At 36.4% G+C, this 14,219-nt stretch overlaps 1 protein-coding gene and 1 long non-coding RNA gene across 2 annotated transcripts; one reads left to right on the top strand and one right to left on the bottom strand.

The window, feature by feature from the left end:
• The first annotated feature begins 5,199 nt into the window (after positions 1-5,199).
• LOC115970866 (L10-interacting MYB domain-containing protein-like) lies at positions 5,200-7,582 on the top strand. The gene is made up of 3 exons (XM_031090485.1): positions 5,200-5,546; positions 6,323-6,682; positions 6,767-7,582. Exons 1-3 carry the CDS (start codon positions 5,301-5,303, stop codon positions 7,397-7,399), a joined length of 1,239 nt encoding a protein of 412 aa, XP_030946345.1. The 5' UTR covers positions 5,200-5,300; the 3' UTR covers positions 7,400-7,582.
• Positions 7,583-9,657: 2,075 nt separating this feature from the next.
• LOC115971024 lies at positions 9,658-12,238 on the bottom strand. Its single transcript, XR_004087196.1, has 2 exons — positions 11,560-12,238; positions 9,658-10,047 (listed from the first exon to the last, which is right to left on the bottom strand). It is a non-coding gene; the product is annotated as an uncharacterized LOC115971024 (long non-coding RNA).
• Between the last annotated feature and the right edge of the window lie 1,981 nt (positions 12,239-14,219).

Below are 14,219 nucleotides of genomic sequence, written 5' to 3'. Positions count from 1 at the left end.
TGGATATTTTTTAAGGGAAATTATTGTGTACTCGCGGAGTATCATAAATGTGTACTCCCTCCTCTCACATGAATGGTGGGTCCCACTAATTAAATTTATGGTGGGACCCACCATTCATGTGAGAGGGGGGAGTACACATTTATGGTACTCCACGAGTATCTAATAATTTTCCATTTTTTAAGGGAGGAGGGAGAGGGATTTGGAAGGGTTTGGAGGGATTCTAATTACTTCAACCCCTTATTTTTAATTACTCAAATTGGAGAGATTTGGAGAGAGAATAGAGCATAGAATGATAGAAATGCTTGACTAAATGAATTACCAAATTTACGTTTACCATATTAATAAAATTATAAATTATGAAAAGACTAATTATTTCCCTCCTCCTTACTTAATTTTAAAAACATCCAAATAAGATGGAAGATAATAATTCCCCTCTACTCTTCTCTCCCTCCAAACTTCCAAATATAGCATAAATTTTTTTGCCATATAAACTTTTGAAATTTCACAGTTTTACACATCATTTTATATTTATATATAATGGCGAAGTAGAGAGGCAATTCCCCCCTCCCCAAACAAAAAAACAGTTCTATTTTACTGCTGTCTTTTTAAGTTACTTATTACAATAACTATGACCTAAAGTCCCAAATACCCTCCACCATTCCCATTTTACTGTTCTTTCCACAAACGAAACCAAACCCACTGATCCCCCTCTTTTGAATAATAGTGAGAGAAAGAAATGTTACATGCTATAATATTTTTAAAGTAATAGCTGCACCTATATAACAGTGATTTATTTTCTTAATTTCCTTTAAAGAAATCAAATATTTATGAATTTACTAAAGTATTATGCTCCCTTTTTTAAATTATATCAATTAGAAAAAGCAAATTTGATGATGATAATTTTACGCTTAAATTAGTGGGAACAATTAAATTTTTTTCAATTCACTCAAGAAATTTATTCATATTTTTGATTGCAAAGAGTCTTATAACTCAACTGGTTAACATCTCATAGTGTGTTCATGACATCTAGGATTCATATCCCCCATTCCCTTTTGTAATTATCAACCAAAAAAATCAATTACCGAGGGAATAATAAAATAAAGACGTTGCTTTGGTTTAACCTCAAAATATTTTGCAAAATACGATTTTGAGGTCTAACAATTGACACTTTTACACATCTTTATTTGAATTGATTGTAAATTCTATTTTATATTTAAACACTTCATTAAAATTTGTCACATCATATGTGTAGGGTCACGTTTTTCAGGCCAGACCCAAGATGCTTGGGACCTTAGACTAGTGAGCCCAGTACAATGAATTTGTAAAGGGTGGGCCAAAGAACTAGGCTTTAGTGTATAGACAACGGTAATCACGGTGTTCTTCATGGATCGAGTTTACCAGAGGGGATTGCTTTTCGGCACGATTCGGGGAGTTTTTTCTGGTGCCTTTGGTGTGATGGGGGGTCTCAGCCCCGCCCTTCTGTCTCCTTTCTTCCCCTTTTTATAGTAGTTTTCCTTTTTTTGAATGGGGTTCCTTGGGTAAGTACTTGTCCCATCAGCCCTTCCCTCCAGTTGTTGGGAGTGGTTGTAAAAGTAGAAAAGTATAGCTATGTCAGGCACAAGGCACTGAATGCAGTCATGACAGCTTTTCCCTCTGACATTTCCATTTTCTTCGCTGTCCCTTTCTGTTTTAGTACTTTTCCTGTTCCGTGGAACGATTTAGAGTGTCACTACCAGTGGCATGTTGTCTCCTTTATCCTTGGCTACATCCATGCCGAGGAGGATTCTCCACATCGCCGAGGAGGGGTTTTTCCTCCCCATGGCCGAGGAGGGGTTTTCCTTGGGCTGGGTCCTTGGCCCAACGTAGACATTGACATGGGCTTACTGGTCTTTTACCCCCCACAATATGTTTTTTAAATGTGAGAACAGATAGTTCCACGAACAAAAATACAATTATAATATTTACATATTAATAACCACCATATGTGTGTGTGCATGCATGTTTGTTTCTAAAAAAAAAGGTAATTGTCCCACATTGCTTAAGAGAGTGTGTTGTATATAGTATTACTTGCTCCACACTCCCTTAAAAATTACCATTACTTTTGAGTAGAGTTTGTGGTGTGCTTTTGTATTAGAATCATTTTTCTTTCTTCCTTGTGTGTGTGTATTTATTTATTAAAAAAAAAACAAAAAAGTGATAAAAAAATTGTTAAAATTTTTGGTACAATGCATGAGTTATTGACAATTTTTTTTATAAAAAAAATACACAAACACATAATTATTTTAACTAAAGACAATATTGTTAAATAAATAAATAAAAAAAAGGGCCAAACACTTAGCATTGGCACAAGCAAGGATAAGATTTATTTTTATTCAACCAAAAAAAAAAGAAAAAAGATAAAGTCAAGTATGACATTTATTTTTAGGGTAAATTGCAAAACATACTCCTAAAGTTTAGGAGTGTTTGGATTTTATACTCTAACGTTTTAGAAATTGAATTTTACACCCTTAAGTTACATTCCGTTTGCATTAGAAGCTCCTCCTGTTAGTTTTTGCCGACATGCTTGTTAGGTGTCACATAAGCTTATGATGCGTACTAATGATCCAATTGAAACCTGACACGTGGACTTACCTATTTTAATTATTCCATCTCAAATAAATAACTAAAAACACTTTAAATAATTAAAATTAAATTCTTTAAAATTCAGAGTCACATAAACTTAAAACAAAAAATAAAATAATTCAATTATTTTTTCTTTAACATTTTCTGGGCATCCCAAAAATTCCTAACATCAAATCCAACCCAATACAATCTCAATTAATACCCACATAGGCCATAGAAACTATCAAAATAATAAAAGAACTAAACTAAAACAAAAATCACAATTACTCCACAAATCGGTGAGGCCAAGAGAGAGAGATAGAATACCAGTACTCAAGGGGCTGGGCTACTAACTATGGCTATTGTGGTTACTCAAGATCATCAGCCTTTCATTTCATCCCCAAGTTCTTCAACTTCTTCCTTGCTCTCTTCGGCCTCGCTATCGCTACTCATCTCGATTTGGTGGTGGTTTCAAAGATTGGTGGCTAGGAGATTGACATTGAGATTGGAGAGCCCATATATGGAATCATGGTCTCTCATAGGTGGCTTGGCGAACACTAGAGAAGAGTGGGTGATGAGCATTTTGGCTTTGTTTTAATGAATCACGACAGTTAGTGGGTAAATGGGTTGTTGTGCCCTGATGGCTATGGATTGGGTTATTCAGCGAAGTGCTCTTAGATATCATCAATTGAGATCGAAAGGAAAATGCTCGTTTGATTTTTTTTTTCCCAACATTCTTGTTCATTACATCTATTTCAATTTTAATTCAATTTTCCTAGGTTTGATTATTTCTTCATTCCAATCTTATGGTTTTGTTTTTCTGGGTTTGAATCTACTGTGGTAATTTGTTTTTTTGCTGGTTTGAATTTTTGTGTTTGATTTTTCTGGTTTGTTCATCGTGTTCTTCATTTTTTATTTTTTTGGGTTGTTCACTAGTGTTCGTCATTTTTTATTGTCTGGGTTTGTTCATCCTATCAAGTAAAAAAAAAAAAAAAAAATTATTGTATTTTTTGAGGTAAAAGATAGAATTAAATTATTTAATAGTTTGGTAGAAATAATTTAAAGTTTTTTAGGTTATTTATCTGATATGTAATAATTAAATCCACGTGTTGTTTGTCTAAAAAAATCTGCCTATTATGTTTCAATTGGATCATTAGTACACTTCATAAGCTTATGTGGCACTTAACAGACATGTCAGCAAAAACTAACGGGAGGGGCTGTTAATGCAAACGGAATGTAATTTCAAGGTGTAAAATCCAATTTTTGAAACATTAAGGTGTAAAATCCAAATATTTCTAAATTTCAGGGGTGTGTTTTACAATTTACCCTTATTTTATTTTGTCAATAAAGGGAATTAAAAAAAAAATTTGGGATAGGGCCACTGATCACATATATAATCTAGGATGTCATATAATTGTTTTTATTTCTCTTTAGACAACTTTCCATTTTGAGTCCCATAAAAAAAAAAAAAAAAAAAAATTCCATTTTGAGGAGACCAAATAAATTTTATAAACCTTAACTTTAAAATTTTATAAATTTATATGTGTAGACACTTCATTTTGTACTTGTTAATAACATTTAGTTCTTGGCTCCAATGATTCTTAAAAAAAAAAAAAAAGTTTCTGGCTCCAATGATGAGCTTAACATATGTCAACCAAGGCTAATTAATTGAAGTAATTTTGATAATTCAAAAGTAATCACAATTTAAAAGCACACAAAATCACTTTGAAAACGATGTTAAAAAAATGACATTTTCTCACAATTTTGATAATATCATTTTAACCTCAAAGAATTTTTAAATTAGTTTTTTATATTGGAAATTAAATATCTTGGGTTTCAATTTTAACAAAAATTTTGCCCAATTTGAATTTAAAATGAGTATATAGCCGTTTGAAGTTGAGGCATTGGTGTTGTCGTCTTGATTAAATCTTTATATCCGTGATAAATCAACGATGGTGGTGTACGGATATACCTCCGCTCACCATATCGATCTAGAATACAGATGATATATCAAGACAAACTCATCTTGATTAAATCCTTATACCTGAATAAAAAATTGTGGTGCACAAGGATAAACCTCCCCTCACCATATTGGTTTAGAATATAGTGGATATATCAAGATCGACTCATCTTGAATAAATCCTTATACCTAAATAAAAAATGGTTGTGCACAAGGATAATCCTTCACTCACCACATTGATATAATCAAGATGGAATGTTGGTTTCCTTAAAATCCATGGGATTTAGGCAATGTTTGGATTCACGTTTCTTTCCACGTTTGCGTCTGCGTTTGTTGAATTGCTGGGACCCACGCTCCAAAACGTGGAAACGGGAAACGCAGGCTGAAGGAGAAACGCGCAAAGGGATTCTGGAAACGCAAAAAATAAGTCACAACGCACCGTTTCATTTATCATTACTGTTCATGGACGCGCAAAGGGATTCTGGAAACGCAAAAAATAAGCCTACAACGCACCGTTTCATTAATCAGTACTGTTCATGGACCAGCTCTCTTCATTCACGCTGAAAAAACGCACCGTTTAACTTGTAAAACTGGTCTTGCGCGTCCTGTTGTGAGCGTACTGTTGAGCGAAATGTATCTGTTCTGAAGTATAAGGAAAACGGTACGCAACGGCTATTTTCTTCTCTCTCACAAACCGGACCAGCTTTCTTTTCTTTTCTCTCTCAACTACCTTGGTTCAATGCCTTCAATGCCTTCAATGCTGGTTGTTGCTCCGTCCAAGTCGTCTTCAATGCTTTTCAGCTACCCACAAACCACAAAACCATCAAAACAGAGAAGGAAAGGAACTCAGAAACCCATTAGCCGAACCTCTCTAAACCACTCCCCCCTGTTCTTCCTTCACTTGAGTGAATCTCCTCTCCACTGTGGACACCTTTGCCGCCGCTGTGGACACCGTTGCCGCCGCTGTGGGTCTCCGCATTCACCGGTAAGAGTCATAAAAATTAAAATGCTCTCTGATTTGCTGGTGTAGTTATATTGTTTTCTCTGATCTGTGTGATTCTCTGATCTGTTTGTGTTCAATGTTCGTCGGGTTTTTTTTTTTTTTTTTTATGTGTTTTCCAAGACAGTATGAAAGTAGGTTCTTTGATCCTCCCTGTAAGCATTTGTTGTATTTGGATGTATGTGTGAGTTTAGTTTTCATTTTGCCTAACTATGTAAGATTATGCACATGAGCTGCTTGTTGAAATGTGTCAATGAGCCATTTCATCAATCTGTGGTTTTGTAAAAAAAGGCGTAGGACAATACTGAATATATAGGAAGACCTGCTGCTTTCATTGACCCATACATTGCATAAAGAAGCTAGACTCTGATCATTTCGTTGTCAAGTACTCAAGTTGCTCCCAAAGTACTGCTAATAACAAAAACGTGTAGAATTTAATGGTTTGGTAGCAATCTTTTTGTCTCCGTGAATAGCTAGATTGACTACTTGGCTAGTGGGCTAGCTTTGGCATTTACTTCTCAATGATAAAAAGTAAAAACACCTCGATCAAAGACTTTTATCTGATCTGTTTGTGTTCATGAGTCTGTGCGTTTTTTTTTTTTTTTTTATGTGTTTTCCAAGACAGTATGAAAGTAGGTTCTTTCATCCTCCATGTAAACCTTTGTTGTATTTCGATACATGTGTGAGTTTAGTTATCAATTTGCCTAACTGGTTATGATTATGCACATGGACTGCTTGTTGAAATGTGTCAATGAGTGTAGAAGGAAGTTCTAGGAAAAATGGTTAAGGAGAAATTGAAGGATGGTGGTAGTACTGATCAGAGAGCTGACTGGAAAGACCCTAAGGAACAACAAGCCTTTTGTCAATTATGTGCTGCTCAAGTCCTAGCCGGCCAGAGGAAAGGAGGGTTTCTAACCAAAGTTGGGGTTGACAACGTGATTGAACAGTTGGGTAACATGGGGAAAGTAGTGACTCCACTTCAAGTTAAGAACAAATGGGATCATCTGAAAAAAGGGTGGAGGGATTATAACCAGTGTTTTGACAATGAGACTGGGTTGGGTTATGACCCGGGAACTGGGATGCTTCATGCCCCTGATGAGTGGTGGACTCGAAAGATTGCGGTTAGTTCACGTTACATAATTATGAAATTCTTTATTGTCTAAAACTATATTATTGTGTTCTAATTATTGGTTGTCCACATGTAGGAATGTCCCCTTGCAAAAACCTTTAAAAATAAAGGTTTGCCGAATCGTGACTTCAAAAACATCATGTATGGAGGCACGGTTGCAACAGGAAAAAATGCGTTTTGCACGAGCGGTCAATTACCAAAGGAAACCACCGAAGGTTCTGGGGACTCTGCTGATAGCACAGAATTTGTTGACCCCCAATGTGAACCGTTTGTGAATGTTGACACAATGGAGGTTGAAGGTCCATCATTGTCGAGGGTAGAACCAGCAGTGAGTAAGGGGAAAGGCTTGGCAACCAGTGTCCACCTTTTCAAGCCAATGTACAAGAAATCAAAAAAAAAGCCTTCAGTTGCGCAAGAGATGTCCGAATCTTTGAAGAGCATCTCAAATGTGATTGTTCAGAGTAGAAGTGGAAGTACACATAAGGATATTGCTTCCACAGCAACTACTCAAGTTAAAACCATTTTGGACATGGTGTTGAGTCTTCCAGGGGTGTACTCGGGGCATTACCTTCATCTGTTTAGCACCATCTACTTCATGGAAAAAGAGTGGGGTAGGCACATGTTTCTTGCCCTTGGCGATGACAAGAATATCAAACTGAAGTGGCTAGAAAAAGAGTACCAAAGGCACCCTGAATTCCATATTGACTGAAGGAAAGAAAATTGTCTCGATAGGAACACGGGCTTGGTGTAGTAATTGCATTTTCAGCGTTGTACTTGTTGGACTATTGTTTTTTTTTTTTTTTTTTTTAGGCGTAGAACTAAAGCTTACCATGGCTGTGTATGTAAGACAAAATTTATCATTTCTATGTCAACTTTTGGGTATATTTATATATGTTTTCCCAATGCCTCTTTTAGATATCTTTTTTGTATTTTTGATGGTTATGCATTGTTATTTGTGGTAAACTTTGATGATGGTTGTTCATGTTTGGCAAGAAGAAGTCATGGCATATATATATATATATATATCATTGAAGCAAGTTCTATGTCTTGTGGTTGTTTTTCTGCTTCTGCATCAGGGCTGCATTAGGCGCGGCATCAGGTGCTGCATCAGGGTGCATCAGCTGCTGCATCAGGGGGTGCATCAGTGCTACATTAGTTGCTGCATCAGGTGTTGCATCAGAGTGCATCGGGTGCTACATCAGTGCTGCATCAGTCGCTGCATCAGTCGCTGCATCAGTTACTACATCAGTTATTGGTATGATTATTTCAGATATTCATGCTTTTGTGCTCTTTAACTGCTTCTAAAATGGATGTGTCTAATTTGAAAAATAATTGTTGTCCTTTGTCTTGAGTAACATATTAGTATTCATATTGAACTTTGAGATTTGTATTTGTGTGTTTTAGGGGGAGTAAGAGAGAGGTCCTGTAATGGATTCTTTAGTATGCATTTGGCAAGCTCTAACACACCTAGAACAAAAAATTATGAACATTTCTAAGGCAACCATAAAACATATGAAAATTTTGAGTGGGGAAGAGAATAGGCAGTAAAAAATAGATAAAAGGCATAAAGAAAAGGAATTTTTTTTTCCTTATGCCGAAGGGCTGCAGAAATTTGGCTAAGAGATGAATTTTTTTTTTTTACTTAAGACCAACTATAACATTATTTATGTTGGGTTCTACTTCTTGCAAAATAATGACCAACTGTTAATGCTAGTTCTTACCTTGAATAACTACCATCAGAAAATCTGGTGGCTTCTTCAACATCCAACAAAAGTCATGAACACATACGCTTCTGCATATGTTGTATTAAATACACTACCTTAGACTTCTAGTTATGTATCTACACTTATCTTACATGACTAATGTCAAGGACCCAAGATCAATGCCAACTACCTACAGCCTTGGACAACTCTACCTGCACAAAAATAAATAAAAAATTAAAAAATATAACTTGAGCCTTTACTTTCTTCTTGACATTGAAGTATTTGTTCCTCAAATTTTATATGTCATGAGTAGATTATGTATTTGGCTTCAATCCTCGATCTGTGGGGTCCATTTGTATTTACAGAAATCTGGATATGGAGTAACATATCGAAAATCATTGTTGCTACAATGGTTCTTCACAATTTCGTTAGAGCACATGAGATAAATGATAATGTTAACAGTTCCAGATATACAGGGGGCACATCTGGACATAGTGAGAGAGGTCATTACGATGCCGAGGCACATGCAATCTCAATCTTGGACGAACCTCAGATGAAACAAGTTCGTGACAATATCACAGCATCGATATGTGCAGACCATAACTGAGTATGGTGACTATTATTTTTGTCACAATGGAAATTTAGTATGGTTGAAAATACCATTGATATTATGGAAATTTTGTTTGTGGGGACCAAAGTGGACAGTTCACAAACTTCAATATTGTATTACCATTTTTTTGTTATATTGTTGGTAAGCATAACTGGGCTCACAATTGTTGATTGTAATACCATTGCAGTATGCATTTGTATATAATTGTTACACGTGAAACTCATGGGTATTGCAACAGTAGATGTCAAGATTATAGGAAACTTATAAATAAACCCCAATCTTATTTGAACAAGAGATAAACAATACTAGAAAATATAAAACTTGTTTCTATACAAGAAAGAGTATAGCTTCAATATCATTAAGATTGTACTCTTTCTACATATGTAGCAACCTAGCTTTGGGTCACAGAGTACCATTACATAGCAAAGCATCACGCCTAGTTAAAACTACATGAAAAAAGCCATCAACTTCCTTTGTAAGAAGATCTATAGTCCCTATGGAAGGAAGTCCCTCTGCTCTCCTTGCCAAATCTGAAACGGATGACAAGGAATGCTTCCGCTTTAATAGGGTCCACACCACCTTGGATCATGGGATACAATTTATTTACACTTGTATCAACTGCTTCGAGCTCTTTCAAAACTGTAAATCTTCCACTTGAATATAAATTTCTAATTTCACTATTAATGCTAGTTTGCAAACTAGTAAAAGCTTCAGCCCACAAAACCCTTTGTCATCAACATTCAAATCAAACAACTCTATTGCAGAACTAGAGAAGGGTGAAGAAAAGACACTGTAGATAAATACCATAAAAAAAAAACCCCATACATAGCACGCATTAAAACCTTCCCTTTGGCTGTGTTCGTAACCTGGTCCGTTGGGTTAAGCTTTCTCAGCCTCCCACCCAAGGTTTCCTCAAAATTCTTCAACAGTAAAAGAAGCCTTTCACACAAATTGCAACCCTTGGGTGATATCATCCAGGAAGGATTTCCAAAACGGAAGAAGGGATGGGGTAAGCCATGTGGAGGACTCATGTCAATGAATTAACTGCACAAGAAAGTTAAAACGGGCAGGGATGACATTAGAAAAAGCATCAGAAAAACCATAAGACAAAGCACCAAGTTCCCGCACCATATGAAAAAAATTAATACAATACAGCATTTTTGCTTGCAGCATAAACAATTCGTTGACACAACAGCAGGAAAGTAATCATTTCAGCAAAGATGTTTCTACCAAAACACCTACCTATGGATAATAACTAGAACCAAACAGAATACTTCTAGAACTATAAAGGTAAGCAGCAGCAGCAACAACAGCAACAACAACATCAACAACAACAACAACAGAACTATAAAGGTAAGCAGCAGCAGCAACAACAGCAACAACAACATCAACAACAACAACAACAGAACTATAAAGGTAAGCAGCAGCAGCAACAACAGAAACAACAACATCAACAACAACAACAGAAACAACAACATCAACAACAACAGCAACAGCAACAGCAACAGCAACAGCAGCAGCAACAGCAACAGCAACAGCAACAGCAGCAGCAACAGCAACAGCAACAGCAGCAGCAACAGCAGCAGCAACAGCAACAGCAACAGCAGCAGCAACAGCAACAGCAACAGCAGCAGCAGACAACAACCATTCCATCTCAGCACAGACTAATCAAGCTACAGACTAATCCCTTCACTTCCTTCAAATCATATTCATACAACAGATATGATTTCCATTTTCACAGGGGTACTCTCATGAACCCAGCTTTCAAGAGCAAAACCAAAACCAACAAATTTACAGCAAATAATTAAAACAGAATTAAAAAAAATAAAAATTAAAAACAATGAAGACCCAAAAACCCAAACCCTGTGCTTGGTATAATTATACATCAACAGCAAAAGGTTTAAACTGTCAACCATAAATCCCTTGCATCCAAACATATACAATCAGAAATTAAAACAGAGCTTTCATTAGTAACCATAACTATTTTGCTGGCAAGCCATTTTGGACATGCAAACTCCCAGCTGACAATTCAGCTCAGTTATGATGCCATTTGCAATCAAAAGGGAAAGGAAGAATGCTAATTTCTTGTAGTAAAAAACAAAGAAAAATTCAGTCATGCCAGTTGACAGTTGCGAAATTGTTAAAAGCATGACTGAATTGCAACTGCCAAATCTGTATGAGAGTAAAATTTTCTACATAGGGCTGCTTCTTGGAAACAAAATAATAAAATTAGGCACTCAAGGAATCCATGGATCACAATCCGAAGGACAGCAATAAAGGAAAAAAAAAATTAAAAAAAAAAGTGTCATCTGACCCAGATTAGGCCTTTTTCAATCTGACCAAAAATTTCCTCTGGATGTTACGAAAAAAAAAATAATCAGCTAACAAACTTGTAGGTGCTATGCACTTCTTGACAGCTGAGATTGTGTAAATTACAAAAACACATACCCAACAAATAATAACTCACCTAATGGGATTGTGTAATTCATTACCTCACAAGTTTCTAGAGTCTACTGTAGAGGTACAGATTTAAAAGAAAAAGAAAAAGGAACTTACAGCAAAAGCGACGATAGCGGAAGAGAGGGCGAGAAAGCCATACTTGGCCATGCCTTCGGAGAGGCCAACGAAGGTATTAGCTATGCCGAACATAAACCTCCAGATCAAAGCATAGAGTAAAACGGCAGTGGCCCGAAAGAGAAAAAGAGAGTTTATCTTAAAGAAAGCCTGAAATTGCAAACCAATGGCCTGGCGGTAGCGAGAGAAAGCGGAAGAGAGAGCTGTGGCGGGCTTGTCGAAGACCTTTCTGGCGAAGATCTATTGTTGACAGAAGAACCTAAACCCAGGTGGTTTTGAAAGAGAGGAAAGGGTTATGAGGTGGTTTGAAAGTGGAAGTGTTTGAGAAAGAGGGTTTTGGTTTAGAATGTTGAAATTGAAATTGGGAGATCAAGGAGGTTTGATTTCGGATGATGAGAAATTACGAATAGCAGCGTAAGAAGGGACATTCGGAAGTTCTGATGGGCTTGGAACTCTCCTGAGGCGTGGAACTCTCCTGAGGCGTTAGCTAGGGTCTGGAGAAGAGTGAATGAAGGAAAGGGGAAAAGGGTTTTTAATTTTGGTATTTATATGCTACAGTATTTTCAGTTCCGCTACAGTACCGCGTTTGGTTTTTTTCATCTGCGTTTTTTCCACTTAATTGCTACAGTATTTTCAGCAATAAGTTTTCAGTTTCAGCAAAATAAGTTCTATCCAAACAGACCCTAGTATACCTATGTGTAAAAGAAGGTGCAAAAACCTTCACATATAGCATATACCCGTGAATATGTTATAAAGGAACACAACCCTCAAAAATTATAACAAAGAAAATGGTATAATGACTTGTATTTGTAGGTTTCAATTAACTCAATTGGTAAAGTTTTTGATGAATGATGGTTGAATAAAAGATCTGGGATTCAATCATCGCCTACACTAAAAACCAACTGGTGTCTTGGTTTGATAATAAAAAACTATTATTAGAAGTGGACATCATAAGTTAAAACTCTTTCTAAAAAAAAGACTTTTATTTAAATGACAATCAAAATAAATAACTTGAATGTAAATAGTGAAAGCTCATATTTGTGTAAAGACACAAGAGCTTGTTTAGACCCCAATTTTAAAAATTACGACTAGATTGCTTTTACTCTTACTTAATCAAAGTGCGGAACAAAAGTAAATGTGCATAATGAACCAATACTACTCTAGTGTATAAACATGAACATCAAACAATAAAAGTAAAGTACAAGAGTAAGGGAAGAGAGATGCAAACACAAGATAACACCAAGACGTGTTATTGAAGAGGAAATTGAAGAACTCGGTGAAAAACCTCTCCGTGACCCTCCAAGTCGAAATCGATTTACTAGAGAATAAAGTTGGAGTACACAAATAACAAAATACCCTCCAAGCCTAGTCTATCCAATGTACTTGAGCCCTCCAAGTTCCTGCTACCAACGGATTTCTCGGAGTCATGTCTTCTCTAGATTTTCGGATTTCGCAATACGCCCGATTGCATTCGCCAAGCCTTACCAGCTTCTTTTGGCAAATCTCCAAAGCTTTCCAAGCTGCAAAACACTCTCTACACTCTAAAAATATGTGGGTTGTGTTTGGGTACAAATCTCCTCTCAAGGTATGACAATGAGAGAGGGAAGGAGAAGAGGCTACAATGATTTCTCACTAAGGATGAGTAGCTCTCTCTCTAAAAGATGGGTGTGTGTGTTGTAGAAAACCTATCTAGGGTTTTTCTCTCTGAATGACCTTTCATACTTTTGTGGGTAATGAGGGTATATATAGTATGTGTTAGGACATATGTGTTTCACATGTTAAGAACATATGTCATGATTTTATGTAATTGGCTTATCCTTTGACAAAACGCACTTTACTTGTATTTGGGTAGATTTAGGATATGTTTAAATACTTCAAGAAACCATGTTTCAAGATCAAGTGTTGAAACCTTCAAGTCTGTCCAAGAAAACAAGTTCATAGTACAAATTCATTAAAGCTCGATAGCTGTATCTATCGAGCTTAAAAAAGCTATTCTACATTCGGTGTGCTCAACACCTGCTCGACACCTCCTATTTGTCGAGGTTTAAGATTTTCAGAATTCAAATATGATTTTCTTGGGATCCATTAATTTGTCTTTGGGCTTTCTTTTCTCCTAACCCTAAACATATAAAAAGATTGTTTTAAGGGCCGTTAAACAGTTCACAAGTTGTACAAGCATTGAGCAAACTCTGTTCAAGCAAATTGTGATCGGAGACGAAGTTCTTACCCTAGTTCATCTCTTTCTCTTGAAGAAGTAGCTGTGTATGTGCGCCGTAGGGTTTTGTGACCAAGCATCTTCTTGATCTTCATCATGTGGATGAACTGAAGAACTTTGTAACCAACAACCTTCTTAGTTGGTGATTGAAGTCGCATACTGGGATCCGTGCAATTGGTTAGTCACGTACTTGGGAGTCGTGCATCGAAAGGGAAACTGTCACTATAGAATAAGTCCAATTGGGTATTGGGGTAAGGGTTCAACTGTAGGTTGGTAAGGTACTTGGGATTCCTTTACTTGTAACCGCTTGTTGTGATAATAGTGGAGTTTCGGGAGTGATGACCCCTGAAAATCACCCGGTGGGGTTTTTGCCATTAGGTTTTCCCCATTCGTAAATAAATCACCGTGTTATTTATTTTCCGCTACA

Source organism: Quercus lobata, chromosome 12, assembly GCF_001633185.2.
Source record: "Quercus lobata isolate SW786 chromosome 12, ValleyOak3.0 Primary Assembly, whole genome shotgun sequence".
In the NCBI taxonomy this organism is placed as follows: domain Eukaryota; kingdom Viridiplantae; phylum Streptophyta; class Magnoliopsida; order Fagales; family Fagaceae; genus Quercus; species Quercus lobata.
The sequence above is the reverse complement of the archived record's forward strand: the minus strand, read 5'-3'. Positions and strand labels throughout refer to the sequence as shown.

Coding starts and splice junctions, on each gene's coding strand:
- LOC115970866 (XM_031090485.1), top strand. CDS start 5,301: ATGCCTTCAATGCCTTCAATGCTGGTTGTTGCTCCGTCCAAGTCGTCT. Junction 5,547..6,322: donor GTGGGTCTCCGCATTCACCG/GTAAGAGTCATA, acceptor CAATGAGTGTAG/AAGGAAGTTCTAGGAAAAAT. Junction 6,683..6,766: donor GGTGGACTCGAAAGATTGCG/GTTAGTTCACGT, acceptor GTCCACATGTAG/GAATGTCCCCTTGCAAAAAC.